At 34.5% G+C, this 13,961-nt stretch overlaps 1 protein-coding gene across 1 annotated transcript in view; it reads right to left on the bottom strand.

The window, feature by feature from the left end:
* Positions 1 to 13,961, bottom strand: part of dync2h1 (dynein cytoplasmic 2 heavy chain 1) — a gene marked incomplete at its 5' end in the record, with an annotated part of 100,916 nt that overhangs the window by 77,646 nt on the left and 9,309 nt on the right. The window contains 14 exons of the mRNA XM_079392548.1: positions 674 to 788; positions 1,710 to 1,865; positions 1,950 to 2,155; positions 3,272 to 3,421; positions 3,720 to 3,847; positions 5,342 to 5,457; positions 5,540 to 5,667; positions 7,385 to 7,613; positions 7,722 to 7,861; positions 8,667 to 8,765; positions 8,884 to 9,048; positions 9,702 to 9,797; positions 10,228 to 10,423; positions 12,538 to 12,713. Coding sequence (XP_079248674.1) covers positions 674 to 788; positions 1,710 to 1,865; positions 1,950 to 2,155; positions 3,272 to 3,421; positions 3,720 to 3,847; positions 5,342 to 5,457; positions 5,540 to 5,667; positions 7,385 to 7,613; positions 7,722 to 7,861; positions 8,667 to 8,765; positions 8,884 to 9,048; positions 9,702 to 9,797; positions 10,228 to 10,423; positions 12,538 to 12,713 — 2,100 coding nt within the window. The remainder of the gene's footprint in view (positions 1 to 673; positions 789 to 1,709; positions 1,866 to 1,949; positions 2,156 to 3,271; positions 3,422 to 3,719; positions 3,848 to 5,341; positions 5,458 to 5,539; positions 5,668 to 7,384; positions 7,614 to 7,721; positions 7,862 to 8,666; positions 8,766 to 8,883; positions 9,049 to 9,701; positions 9,798 to 10,227; positions 10,424 to 12,537; positions 12,714 to 13,961) is intronic.

Genomic DNA, 13,961 nt, shown 5'->3' with positions numbered 1-13,961 from the left:
AATTAAATACTTTTACACCGAATAATGCATGTTGAATGAATATATACTATATATATATATATATATATACACATATACATAGCATGAATATTCAAATATAGTGGCTTATTTTTGGGTTTTATGTTGCTTTATTCATGTTTGTGTTATGACAAATATGTCAGCAGGTAGAGGCTTTCTTTTATTTTTATTTTTTAATTCGTTTGTATAATTCATGTTATTAAAATTCGTTCTAAAAATATAAATTATGTAAATAAAATCATCTATATTTTTTACATTTTATATATAAAATTATATATTTTAAAGCAAAAAAAACTCAAAAACAGATTTGAATGAAAATACACAGCAGAACATGTACTAAACAAGTCAATTTATTTAATATTACTTTATTTTTTTTATATACTTATTGATATTAATTGAAATGAACCATCCAAATGAATTCACTATACTGATTCAGATTACTTGAGAGGGAAATTTAAAAAAAAAATAGCTATTGATTGGCGTTAAATGTAATCTTCTGTCACAATACTGAAAAATGCAAGCCTAGTTAAGTTAGTAGCAGCACTGATTTCAACTATAACAAACACTCCAAATGACCTGAACATGACCCATCCACACATTCAAAAGAATTTCCACAGAATACTAGTGAATAACTGGAATAATCCAGCCGTCAGACCTTGAATCTGTCCACTTCCTTCTGCAGTTTGACAGACATGCTGCTGTGTTCCTCCAGCTTCCTCAGACGGTCGTGCCACACGAACAGAAACTCCTCGAACATGTGAGTCTTACTCCTGCAGGGAAAACACACAGTGTGTGTCTCAGTCCTGGATGAATGCTGAATGTGTTTCAGACACAAAGACTCTGAATGTCCATAAACGTTTGTAAAAATTCCTCCTGATGTGTCTGATGTTCCCAAATCTCGTCTTTCGCTTTTATTTGTCTGGATTCAGTTCATTTTTGTTTTCTGGGTTCTGTTTACAAACAGTTTAATTACATTTTAGTAATCAAGCCTGTTTAATTAATTGAAATCATGAATCTCATACAATATTTAATAACTATTTATTAAAGATTTTAAAAATGACATTTAGAGTCTTACATTTTTTCAAAATTCTGTTTTATTTTTCCAAAATTCTCTTATCCATTCAAATTTTTCGCTTTAGATTTTAATCATCAAAGCAGGTCTAATCAATTGAATTCATACAACTTTAACAATTTAATAATTTATTGCCATTTTAATAATAATACTAGGACCCTATTTTGTTTTCCAGAAATTCTGTGTTTTCCGTTTAAATTTTTCTGGATTTATGATTTAATACAAATGTATTATCACAAGTAGCAAATAAAAACAAAAAAATCTTTTTTTATTAATCCTTTACAAATGTAATCAAATGTAACAATTTTTTTTTTGGCAAACTAAATGCTGCATATTACAGATTTACTATTAAATTTAATTTTTATTATTAAATATATTTGTATTATTATTTTATTTTAATCATTATTTCATAATTAATTTAATAACACTTTCGTTATTACAATTATTATTGTTATTATAATTACATTGAGAAGAATTTTACTGTACAACAGTAATATAAGTAACTGTATTTCTGTCACAATTTCTTCATGTTAAAATGATTTTGACAGGTCATAGTGAAGACCTTTGGGTTTCTGTGTATCTTATAAGAGTTTATCAAATGAAATGTTCTCAGTGTGACCTGAAGGAAATCCAGTCCTGCTCTGCGTTTTCATCCAGTCCCTGCTGGAACTCCTCGTAAAGCTCCCACATCTCTGAACTCTCCTGCAGATCTCGCAGCGTGTCGGTCGCCAGAGACACGTCAGGAGGGCTCAGGTTAAAGTGTTCGCAGTCCTCCCTGCGACACACAAAACACACATGATTACTGTGGTAATCTCACAGGCGTTTCTCTGCATGAGAGTACAGGAGTCAAGTCACGAACATGAGTTTTTTGCGTGTGATCTCCAGCTCGTCGAACTCGGCTCGTCTGTCGCGGATGTTCTGAACGCAGCGCTGCAGAGTCTCGTGGTCACCTGACTCGATGATGTCATGCCCGGGTTTGAGCTGGTCCCAGCGAGCTCTGAACTTCTGCAGGTCCTGCAGGTAAACCTGCACCTGAGACTCCACGTTCCCCTTCATCACCTCCACCTGAGAGACACAGAGGAGATTGTGTGTGTGTGTGTGTGTGTGTGTGTGTGTGTGTGTGTGTGTGTTTCACAAACATGTCGCTCAACTCACGATGCCTCAACTGATGACTGAATCTGCTATATTTAGTTAACTGACTTACTGAAATGCATAGGTGTAGTCTAATTACTGACTACTTGTTAATGACTGTTTTTTTTAGTATCGCTCAAATCCTATCATAGTATTTTTTTTATATTTTGAATGTTTTTTTCTTCATATTTTACATTTTAATTTAAAGTAGTTTTTAATTTAAAGTAGTTTTAATAGTTTTGTTGTAATTTTAGTTTTTTAATGTTTTTTTAGTTGTATTAATTTTTATTTCCGTTTCAGTTTTAGTAATTTACATACAACTATTAAATATTATAACAAATTCAACTATTAAATATTATATTTAGATTTACAAACTAATTATAAATATTTCAAATTAGGTTTTTTCCCATTTTCATTTTAAAGTTTTAGTCATTTTGTTGTGCTGTTTTTTTATTCATTTTTCATTTTTTGTAATTTAAGTAATTCAACTACATAAAACATTTGAAATTCACATTTTGCCTTGAAACGAATAACTGAAATAAAAATAAATAATATTTGATTACTGTTAATGTTCATTTTACTTTAATATCATTATTAAAACAAAATTAGTTTTAGTTAATGATAACACTGGTTCATGACATTCTGTAAAGACACTTGAAATAGTGTTGTATAAAATAAAAAAAAATACAAATATATTTGCAAATTTCTACTGGTTATTGTGGAAAATTAATTTTTATATTTTCCATTTTCATTTGAATTTTAAGGTTTTAGTAATTCTGTTTTGTTCTTTTTAAAAAATGTCTTTTTAACTTTTATTAATTTTCATTTCCGTTTTAGTGATATAAGTAGTTTGGCTAAATGAAAATGTGAAATTAAAATAAGTTTATGACATATTGTAGGTAAACATGCACACATGAATTATTATTAAATGTAAAATTATTATTAAATGCAAAATTCCTCTGGTTATTGTAGAAAATCAGAATAATGTACGAAACAGTTGCGTGTATGCATTAGTGTGTGTGTGTGTGTATGTGTGGTGTGTGTTTGTACCTGCTCTTTAATCATGAGCTGATGACTCTCCATCACAAGCTCAAATTTGTCCCATTTGGCTCTCAGGGAGCTGATGGTGTCCACTCCTCCACCCGCCACAGAGCGCAACAGCCTGTTCTTCTCCTCCGCCTGCTGGAACTGAGGCAGGATCTGCACACGACGTCACAAAGCATTTACACCACACTTAGCAGAATCAAATTCTCTTTACGTGCTGCCGTGCCACATTTACATACACCAAAAGTTTTGATTGAGACACTTAACAGCAAACTAAATTTACCCACCCATAAAATTCACACAGACTGCTAACTCTGGTTGGCCGTTTAACTTATCAGTCAGATGATGTAAGTGGTCGATTCTTGACTAGAATGAAGTCTGGCTACATGTTTACATGAAGGAGAACATTTCCCATTCGACAGTGAACTGAATGAGGGTGTTGATGGTGATGTACCTCGGGTTTCTGGGTCTGTAATTGGCTGTGTTTGGCATTGGCCTCTCCGATCTCATCAATGCTCTCAGGACGCAAGGACAACGTCTCCATCGCACCGCTCACGAAAGAGTCTATCACCTGAATGTGACCTGCACACAGACACAGGACAGCAGTATTAAATAGGTAAACACGACCAGCAGAGGTCAGTGTTACACCATCTGATCTCCTGAACACCACTGGAAAGATCTGTTGGGATCAGTGTTATTTTAGTATTATTCACAGACTATTATAGTATTTATTAATATTTTGAATTAGCTTTTCTTTTTATACTTTGTTTTTATTTTAAAATTAAAGAGTTTTTATATTTTGTAATATTTTTAAAGCAATATAAAGCTATTTTTATGTGCTTTTAGCATTTTTTATATTTAACTTTATTTTTATTTGTTTTAGTTTTAGTAATTTTGTTATGTGCCTTTGTCATTTTTATTAGTTTTACTTATTTTTCTATTTCATTTCTTTTTTTAGTTTTTGTAATTTTGTCATGCTTTCCATTTTTTAGTTCTTTTTAATTATTTCTATTTAGCTTTATTTTATTTGTTTTATTTTAGTAATTTTGTTATGTGCCTTTGCTATTTTTAAACTAATTCTTTTTAACATTGTATTTATTTGTAGCATTTTTTTTTTTTAGTTTTTGATAGTTTTCTTATGTGCTTTTGTCATTTTTTATTTTTTTAATAGTTCTATTTCGCTTTATTTTTATTTGTTTTAGTTTTTGTTATTATGTTCTGTGGTTTTGTCTTTTGTATTAGTTTTTGGGTTTGTTTAATATTTAAAAAATAAAAAATTATTAAAACTTAATAATTTTAGTAATTAAATATATTTAGCTTTATTTTTGTTTTAATTTTAATTTTAGTACTTCAATGTAAACTTATAAACCCTTTCCACATTTTCCTGTAATTTAATCACAAGGTTATAAAAAGTAATAAAATGTAAAAAAAATAACGTATAGTCTTATAAATGTACATTTAAAAAAAAAAAACCATATATATATATATATATATATATATATATATATATATATATATATATATATATATATATAAAACTTTGCTAAAATTACATTACTGTGAAAATGTGTCATCACAGTCTGTGAAAAGGGTCCATTTTATTTCAGTTGGTTGAATCTTACACCATTTCAGCTTCAGTGAAGTGTGAAGTGACATTCAGCCAAGTATGGTGACCCATACTCGGAATTCGTGCTCTGCATTTAACCCATCCAACGTGCACACACACAGCAGTGAACACACACACACCGTGAACACACACCCGGAGCAGTGGGCAGCCATTTATGCTGCGGGGCCCGGGGAACAGTTGGGGGTTCGGTGCCTTGCTCAAGGGCACCTCAGTCGTGGTATTGAGGGTGGAGAGAGCGCTGGAATTCACTCCCCCCACCTACAATCCCTGCCGGCCCGAGACTCGAACCCACAACCTTTGGATTACGAGTCTCACTCTCTAACCATTAGGCCACGACTTCCCCTTCACTTCTATTATCAAAAAAGCTGTAGTTTTAGTTAACAGTAACAACACTAACTTGGATGTGCATGTTGTACGCTGTACAGTGTGTGTTGAACATCTGATCTCACCCTGGATGGATCTCCTGAGAGACGTCAGCAGAGCGTCAAACAGCCTCTGGATGAGATCGTCCACGGCCACTCTGACGGGTTCACAGTTCACCATGATGCAGTCGACCTTCTCTGTGCTGCGCACGCACACACACACACACACACCGTTAAATACAGCACAAGTTCTCAAACACACAGTAAATATGATCACACAGATACCTGGGCAGCCGCTCTGCCTCTTTTCCTTTGGCTTTGAGAGCTTTGAAGTTCCTCTCCCAGTCCAGTACACTGTGCAGATGTTTCTCCACCAGAACATCCACATCCACCTGCCCCAGAACCACCCAGTCCTGAACACAGACACACAGGGATGGAGATTTATGAAGGACATCAAATAATCAAGCATGCAAACATCTCAGGAAACTTGATGTTATAGTTCACATGAATAAATTCATCATGGATTTTCTTATGTGGTACATTAAAAAAGAAATCCATTAACCATAGGTCTTAACAGGTTTGTTGTGGACGTCAAGGAAAAATATGTCAGAGAAATGCTTAATAGTAACGTGAATAACCATATAATCATTCAGCTAAATAAACAGAAAATGCTTCCCATATCTTTTGTTCTTAATGTCAAAGGACATGCTTTGAAAACAAACTCAAACAAACAAAGTTTCAATTAATGAAAACAACTGTTTAGTAGTTTTAGTCCCAATACTAAACAATAACACTGCTCCAAAACCATAAAACCAACACATTTAAAAACTTATATTTTCCTATTCAGCTGATGTCATTTTTGCATATTGTTTGACCAGCACATTTCATAAATCCTGCTGACACGCAAACATTTCAAAGATTGATTTCAAGGTCATACTTTAGTGCAATAAATCACTTTGGTAGTGAAGCAAAACCAGGAGTTTATGTTCTAAAGGTTGAAGAAACCCATTCATACAGATGCTAAGCTCATATGAATAGATTATGTGCTGATTATGTGTTATTTTGGCACATGCTGGAAATCTTAAAAATTTAGGTTGCTTCTGTTATTAGCCCCATTAAAAAACTCCAATCCAGCAAAACTGAAATAAACCACTTTGACGTTTCTACAAAAGCTTTTATTAGGTCTCTTTCTCATGAAGTGATGAAATGAGCAAAACGCTGAGCTGTCCTTTCAGATTTGGAAAGAGCACACTCATTAGAAACTCTAGGGTGTATTTGCATAGTGTAGGCAACTTTTCTGACTTGTAGAGCGTGAGAGGTAATGAAAGTATGATGACGGATAATCATCAGAGTACAGAGAGTTTTACACGGCTAATTAAAGCAGCACCTGCCCAATGATCGAACATCTGCTGCGAACAGATACGCAGATCTGAGACAGAATGGCTTGTATGAGGTTTCCCAGTCTTGCTGCTAAAGAGGAAGCGTTTAGCTCGTTTCCCCTCTGTGTGGGCAGCAGAAATCAGAAGTGAGTTTGTGTGCGAGTGGGCCGGGATTCCCCGTCATCGTATCAAAGCGGCACAAGAACAAATTTTGACAAGTGTTTTCTAAACCACAACTGAAAGTGGACAGCATTTAAAGATGAAAATGCATTAGTAATAAATAGAGGCCTACACTGGATTCATCTTTAAAAAAAAAAAACTAGTGAACTGCATATCTAGACAGCATTTTTGCGCATCATTGGTGCGTTCAACACATCTAAGTAAGCATTTGGCTCAGTTTTATGCCACAGTTAATGTCTGTAATGTAATGTAGACGTGTGTGGGTGGGTGTTTACGGTGTTTTCTAGAGCATCAATGACCTCAGTTCATGGCCTTTAAGTGCTGAAATTCCCTTTGTGTTCTAATATTCTAATATAACTGGAATTCACTGTGAAGATAGATAGATAGATAGATAGATAGATAGATAGATAGATAGATAGATAGATAGATAGATAGATAGATAGATAGATAGATAGATAGATAGATAGATAGATAGATAGATAGATAGATAGATAGATAGATTATTATTGGTGCATCTGTGACGTTACCTACTTAGGCAGCTCACTAGGGTTTTGAACGCAGCCTGCGGTACCTTAAACTTGTCCAGCACGTGTGTGAGTCGACTGAAGAGCTGCTCGGCTTTGCTGAAGAGGGTCAGGAAGCCGCTGGCGTTGCGTTCGATCATACAGGTGAATATGGGCTCCTCTCCCGTCTCGCTCACACCCTTAAACTGGTTCGGGATGCAGATGAACCTTTTCATCTCACGGTAGTACTTTGCTCTGACCTCCTCAAACGCAGGACGGAACTGCAGCCGCCCCTGCCTGGAGAAACACAAGATTTTAAGCAATACATGAACATGAGTAAATGTTTGTATGGGTTTTTGAGTCAACTGTTCCTTTAAAACACACCAAGAGGAGTGGGGCTCTTACTTGAAGATGATGTCGATGTTAATCTCCGGCAGGTTCTTGTTGAGGGCTTCCAGTCCCACCTGATACTGATGCTCCAAAGCTTTATACAGTTGATGGTTCCAGTGCTGACGCCAGGCCCTCATGTCTCCTGCACGAAACCCCTGAACACACACACAAACACAAACAAACACACACAGACATGTTTAAGGATGCTGATAGAAACACTGACTGTGTCAAAGCCGGTGAACTGCCTACAAGACAGCATTTTTAAGCACCCTGGGACAAAACTGTGCCATCTAAGAAGACACATGAGGTTCCATTGTAGTAAGAATGTTGTGATTTTTCTAATAAAATTAAATGAAAACTATTATTTTATATATTTATTTTACTATAAAATAATATTAATTATTATTACTAATATTCATATTTTATATAGTAATACAGATATAGCACCACAACATATTTGGCCAAACTGTCCATGTTTGATTTTTTTTTATACAGTGATTTGGTTTGTTATTTTATTCACTACTACTACTACTACTACTAGTACTAGTAGTAGTAGTAGTAATATTATTATTATTATTAATATTTTATATAGTAACACTGATATAATATGACAACATATTTGGCCAAATCAAGCATACATAATTTTTTATTGTTATTTATTTATTTATTTTTTATTTAGAAGTAATAATTATTATTATTACTGTTGTTGTTGATAAATAAAATATTAAATAAATTCACCTTTTTTTCATTTTACAGTACAACTGTAAAATTACAATATTTCTGTTGTCTTAATTTCTTCATTATCAAACATCAAGTGATGCAAGTCATGTTCCCAAATACATATTACAAGTGACCCAAACTCAGAGCAGATGCAGACATGAGTTTGTGTGGAGGAGCATTTACTGTAAACCGAGCCGCTGTGCAGACAGTATTTGTGCAGATACGAAGAATCATGATCACCTGAGATTCTAGTGTGGCAAATCCAGTCCTGAGATCCTGAAGACCATCTTTCCATCTCTGCTGCTGACGCAGGAGATCCACTCCCATTAGACCCACCACCTATAAAACACACACACATTGGCTTTTCCATGTTAATTGGTGTCTTCACCCTCCAAACGGTCAAGTCAGAACATGGTGTCAGGTTGAAGGTCTGAGGAAGAGGAGAGAGGAAGATCACCTTGTCAGTGAAGTCGGAGTGCCACTTCCTGAGTTTGCGGTTCTCTGTGGAGAGTCTCTCTGCAGCGCTCTGCAGTTTACTGATGTACTGCTCCAGCTCTTTAGGATTCTCCCACGTGATCTGGAGTTTTCCGCTTTCATCGTGAGATTGAGACCGTGGATTCTGCTGCAAAACAAATATCATACAACAAACAGATGATGCAAAGTCATTATGTGACCAAGTGACCAATTTATTATACTATTACATTCAAAACACTGCGAGAGTGAATTGTTTTGATTTGAAAGAAATTAGTATTACTTTTATTCAGTAAGGACACATTAAATTGATCAAAAGTGACAGCAAAGACACTTATAATGTTATGAAAGATTTCTCTTTAAAATAAATGCTGTTCTTTTGAAATTTCTATTTATCAAAGAGTTCTGAAAAATAAAAAGCATCACAATTGTCACAAAAATATGAAGCATTGTTTTCAACATTGATAATAATCAGAAATGTTTATTGAGCAGCAAATCAGTATATTAGAATGATTTCTGAAAGATCATGTGACACTGAAGACTGGAGTAATGATGCTGAAAATACAGCTGCGCATCACAGAAATCAATTACATTTTTGCATACATTATTTTCAAATAGAAAAGTTATTTTGAATTGTAAATATTTTTCACAATGTTACTGATTTTACTGTATTTTTGATCAAATAAATGTCATAGTGAGCAGAAGAGGCTTTTTCAAAAACAAAACCTTATCTACCCCAAAAATTTTGAATGATAGTGTATCTGTGTAAAATACAGTTTTACAGCAGTAGGACAGAAGAGTTACCTTGATGACCTGTTCAAAGGCCAGAGCACAGCCGAGCATCATGGGTCGCTGAGAAAGGATCATCTGCTGATCGATGGTGTTGTAGAAATGAGCCACCTGTTAAACACACACGCAACACATGTCTACATACAATATTTCTTTGATTTGGTTTAAAAATACAGTATGACGGAAACTACTTTAGTTTGCTAAACTACAGGCTAATAAAAATGAAAAGTTTTAAACTAGAGTCAAGTTTTAACAAAAAGGTAACTAGCTACAATTAGTTATTTACTTTAACTTTATCAGATTGTATAACTGACTTAGAAAAAATCAGATCAGTATTTTTGGTGAATTACATTGATTGTTGAATCAGTGATTCATTTTATTGATCTGAACAAAACTGATTCACAAAAATGATAATGCTACCTGAAAAAGAGAACACTCTAGAATAGAATATTGTTTAGAAATGTCACTATACTTAAAAATGTAGTTCAGTTAGTAGTCATGCTGCTACTTTTAGGTAGTTGCTCTCAGTATGTTCACACACCTGTTTGAGGATGATGGCCTGTCTGTAGAACTTGTCGGCGGTGTTTGTGGCCTGCTGGATCTTGGCAGGGATGGTGAAGCCCAGAGCGGAGAGCTGCCGCACTTCTCGGAGTAAACTCACTAGCCGGTCTGAGTACTGGATCTTCAGCTTACCATCCATGTGATCCAACTCCATGACGCGATTGCTGGCCTGCAAACTACACACGTACGGGACAGATCTGTGGTGATGCTCACGTGTCAATAGACCTTAATAAAGAAACTTTGACCAACATATCACAGTAAACAAACGCTTAGTAAAAAAAAATAACAGACATGCTTTTCACCTTACTTATTATGAAAGTTTTTAGGAGATGTGCCATATTTTCCAGCACACAAGTCACATTTTATATCATCTGAAATGTGCTGTAATTTATATTCCAAAGTGACTTATAATGCAGTTAACATCAAGCATGCAAAATACACATTTGTATTAGTTTAGTCTTGGAGTGTTTATAATGAATGTTCAAATAATTTGTTTGTTTTATGCTTAATGTTTTAGTTTTTTTCATTCCTGTTTTGTTCTGAATTAATGATATTTTACTTTCACTGATATATGATAGTTTTTGTTAACAATTTGAATTAGATTTTTTTTATATATATATATATAAATAGTTTTCACTTTAATTTTAGTTAAAGTTTTAGTAATTCTGTGTCTTTGTCAATTTTAATAGTTTTTTATTGTCAATATATTTATTAATATTATTTATTAGCTATAGTTTAATACATTTTAGTTATTTTACTTATACTTAATGAAACGGAACTGAGAAATGTTGTCTATTTTATTTCAGTTAATTTTATTTTATTTCAAGTAGCAATTTTTTTTTTTTTTTTAGTTTATAATAATAGCACTGTTCTGAAAACTGCTAAAATGTAAAGAATTTGTTACCGTATGCAAGGAGCAAAAATACATGGTTATAGACCCTTTTAGGGCCGATGTCTCAGTTACGTCAAGATTCAAGATTTTTTTTATTCGTCACATACACAATTATACAGAGTATAACCAGCAGTGAAAGGTAGGTCAGGTCCGCTCCAAGGACAGTGCAATTATATAGAACACAAATATTAAGAAAAAGAAAAGTAGAAAAAAATAAAAGAATAAAATAAAATAAAAGATAAGATAAAAAAATATAAATATAAATGTGCAGGTCAGTATGTTGTTGACATAAATAGTAATACAGCGAAAACTGGAGGCGGCCAATTCAAACCAGCACAGATTTGGCTACACAAGGAGCTTAAAATATCATCTTGTTGTGATGTTGGGTGCCTGAATCGATGTTGTAGAGACTCCAATTTGAAATTTTAAGGCATACCTGCTGCCACTGCCAGACAAAAAACCGACGACAGCTGTGGTGAAACGAGATAAAACGAGCAGACTGGACAGAAACGATCGTCAAAAATGCTCGCGTTTGCAGCGCACACTTCTTATCAGAAAAGGTTCAATAAAGTATTGTCTTTTGTTGTTATGGGCTCGTCTAAAGATCGTGTCGTGTTTGAAATGTCTGTGTGCATGTGTGTAAAACAACAAACTGACGATTTATATGCTTAATCATATGTAATTGTATATACATTGTTGTGATTAATTGTGGCTTGGAATAATAATGTAGCTGTAAAAATTGTTTCCTGCTGAAATTGAAATATATATACATCTTCATGACTAGATAGACACTGTGAGTTTGTCTTAACTATACACTTTAGATGTGAGTCACTCAACCGGAGGGAATCCTGTCAGATCCTCCATCCTTTGAGTAAAAGCGTGTGCGGGTCGGCCAATCTGGTTTCGTACGTTAAAGTTAAAATTTTCAAATTACAATCGCGGTCCCGGACAGTGCAACTATACCTTACATATGCAGGTAAAATTGGAATTTCTCCAGTTATTATTAAAAAACAAGCTAAACAGACTTCATAGCTAGCATTAGTGAAGCGGTCAGTGGAATCTTTCTGCCTCCAGCTAAGCTCCGCCCACAGAAAAAGGGTCTATAGTGTTTATAATATTTTGTTTCTAAATGTAGAAATAAAATATGAGCAAAACAATGATGTGACTTGCCTTTTTTTTTCTCACCAATGAAATTTTCGACCCTGTATGAATTTTTTATTAATGCTGAATAAAAAGGTGCAATATTGCACAATATATCACATTAAATAGAATTTTAAAATACCAACAAAGGTCTGTAAAAATGGAGAGTTGACTTAGTTTAGAGCAATGGATGTCTATGGGATGCCCTTAAAAGTATGTCAACATGTTTAGTGTGTGTGTTTGTGTGTGTGTGTTAACCTGATTCCAGATTTGGGATCGGAGAGTCCTGACAGCAGGTCTCTGGTCCAGTCTTCAAACTGCTCTTGTTCGTACGATCTCATCTGCTCCTGCAGCTCATCACAGAAACGGAGCAGTGGCCGAAACCCAGGCAGATCAGAGAGCAATGCATTTGCCATCTTCAGAGAGTCCTCCACCTACACACACATACTTCAGCTGCTGTAACTAATGACCAATTCAAGTTCTTCACCACTTTCAATGTTCTTTCAAATGGTTCATTTAAAAAGCAGGTCAAATGGATTTTTAAAGTGTTCTAATACTGTGTTGAAGTTCCCTACAACAGGTTTAAATGCATCTAAGGTCAGAAAACATTGACATTTTCTCAGAATATACATTTAATATTCGAGTCATTTGTCAATGATTTCAAAATTATTAGTTCGAAGCAGTTCATAGCTACGTTACAAACTGCAAAACATATTTCTTGAAAACCCATATGACCTGGGGCCGGTTGCTCCAGCTGGACGCACACCCAGTCGTAAGGCTAGCCTGGACGTAAAATGCACTTCGTCGTGCGTAGAATACCCGTTGCACCATCTCGGCATAGTGCTACATCTGAAACTAAATATTACGCCTAGTCAGAGGTAGGTGTAAAGTAAAAACTCATGATTTGCTCGGACATTATTCGTTTTTCATGTCTGTTAGTTAATTATTACTGCAGACGTGAACTGTAATGTTTATGGTCTTTTCGGGCGGGGTAACCGATATCAATCGCGGAGCTCGGTGTTGACTATAACACTCTGTCAACAGTAATTGAACTAATAAAAAAATATTTATGTACAGCTTGTAATTATGCAGTGAAATATTACATATGATCTGGGATTATTAAAAGAAACGTAGCCTACCATTCCACATCTTGCTTGGAAGGACAGTATGCTTGGAAATATTTCACATCTTTAATTCCATTCATTAGCTTTGTGGTGTGCCTACCATTCAATATATTGAATATAATCACAGTAAGTTTTGTGCTTTGTTGCTTTTAATCAGAGATAAAAGTATCAGCTTTCAAATTCTGTCAGTTTTATCACAAAATACAAACTATAAATGTGGTTTTCCAGCCACAGAAAGACGTCAGTAAAACACACAATGTCACGGAAAGGAAAATTTGGCTACCTCAGGAAAGACATTCATTGTACATATAACCTCGATAGTCAGCTAGAAAAACTAGAGAGAAGCATTGTATTGCATTCATTATATTTTATTTAACCTGCCATAAAGAATGGGAACATGCAGGGAGACTATATAAAAATGTGGACTTGTTAGAAAAAATGTACTCAATGAAATCATGGCGTGGTGGCTTCACTTGGTATGATGTCTTGAGCAATTCAGTTCTATATTAGTAGTTGTAGTCATTGCAGCGTGAACGTCGTCTCCGCTATATCTATAAC

Source organism: Barbus barbus (genome assembly GCF_936440315.1).
Source record: "Barbus barbus genome assembly, chromosome: 34".
NCBI lineage: Eukaryota > Metazoa > Chordata > Actinopteri > Cypriniformes > Cyprinidae > Barbus > Barbus barbus.
This window is presented reverse-complemented; position numbering and strand designations above follow the sequence as displayed.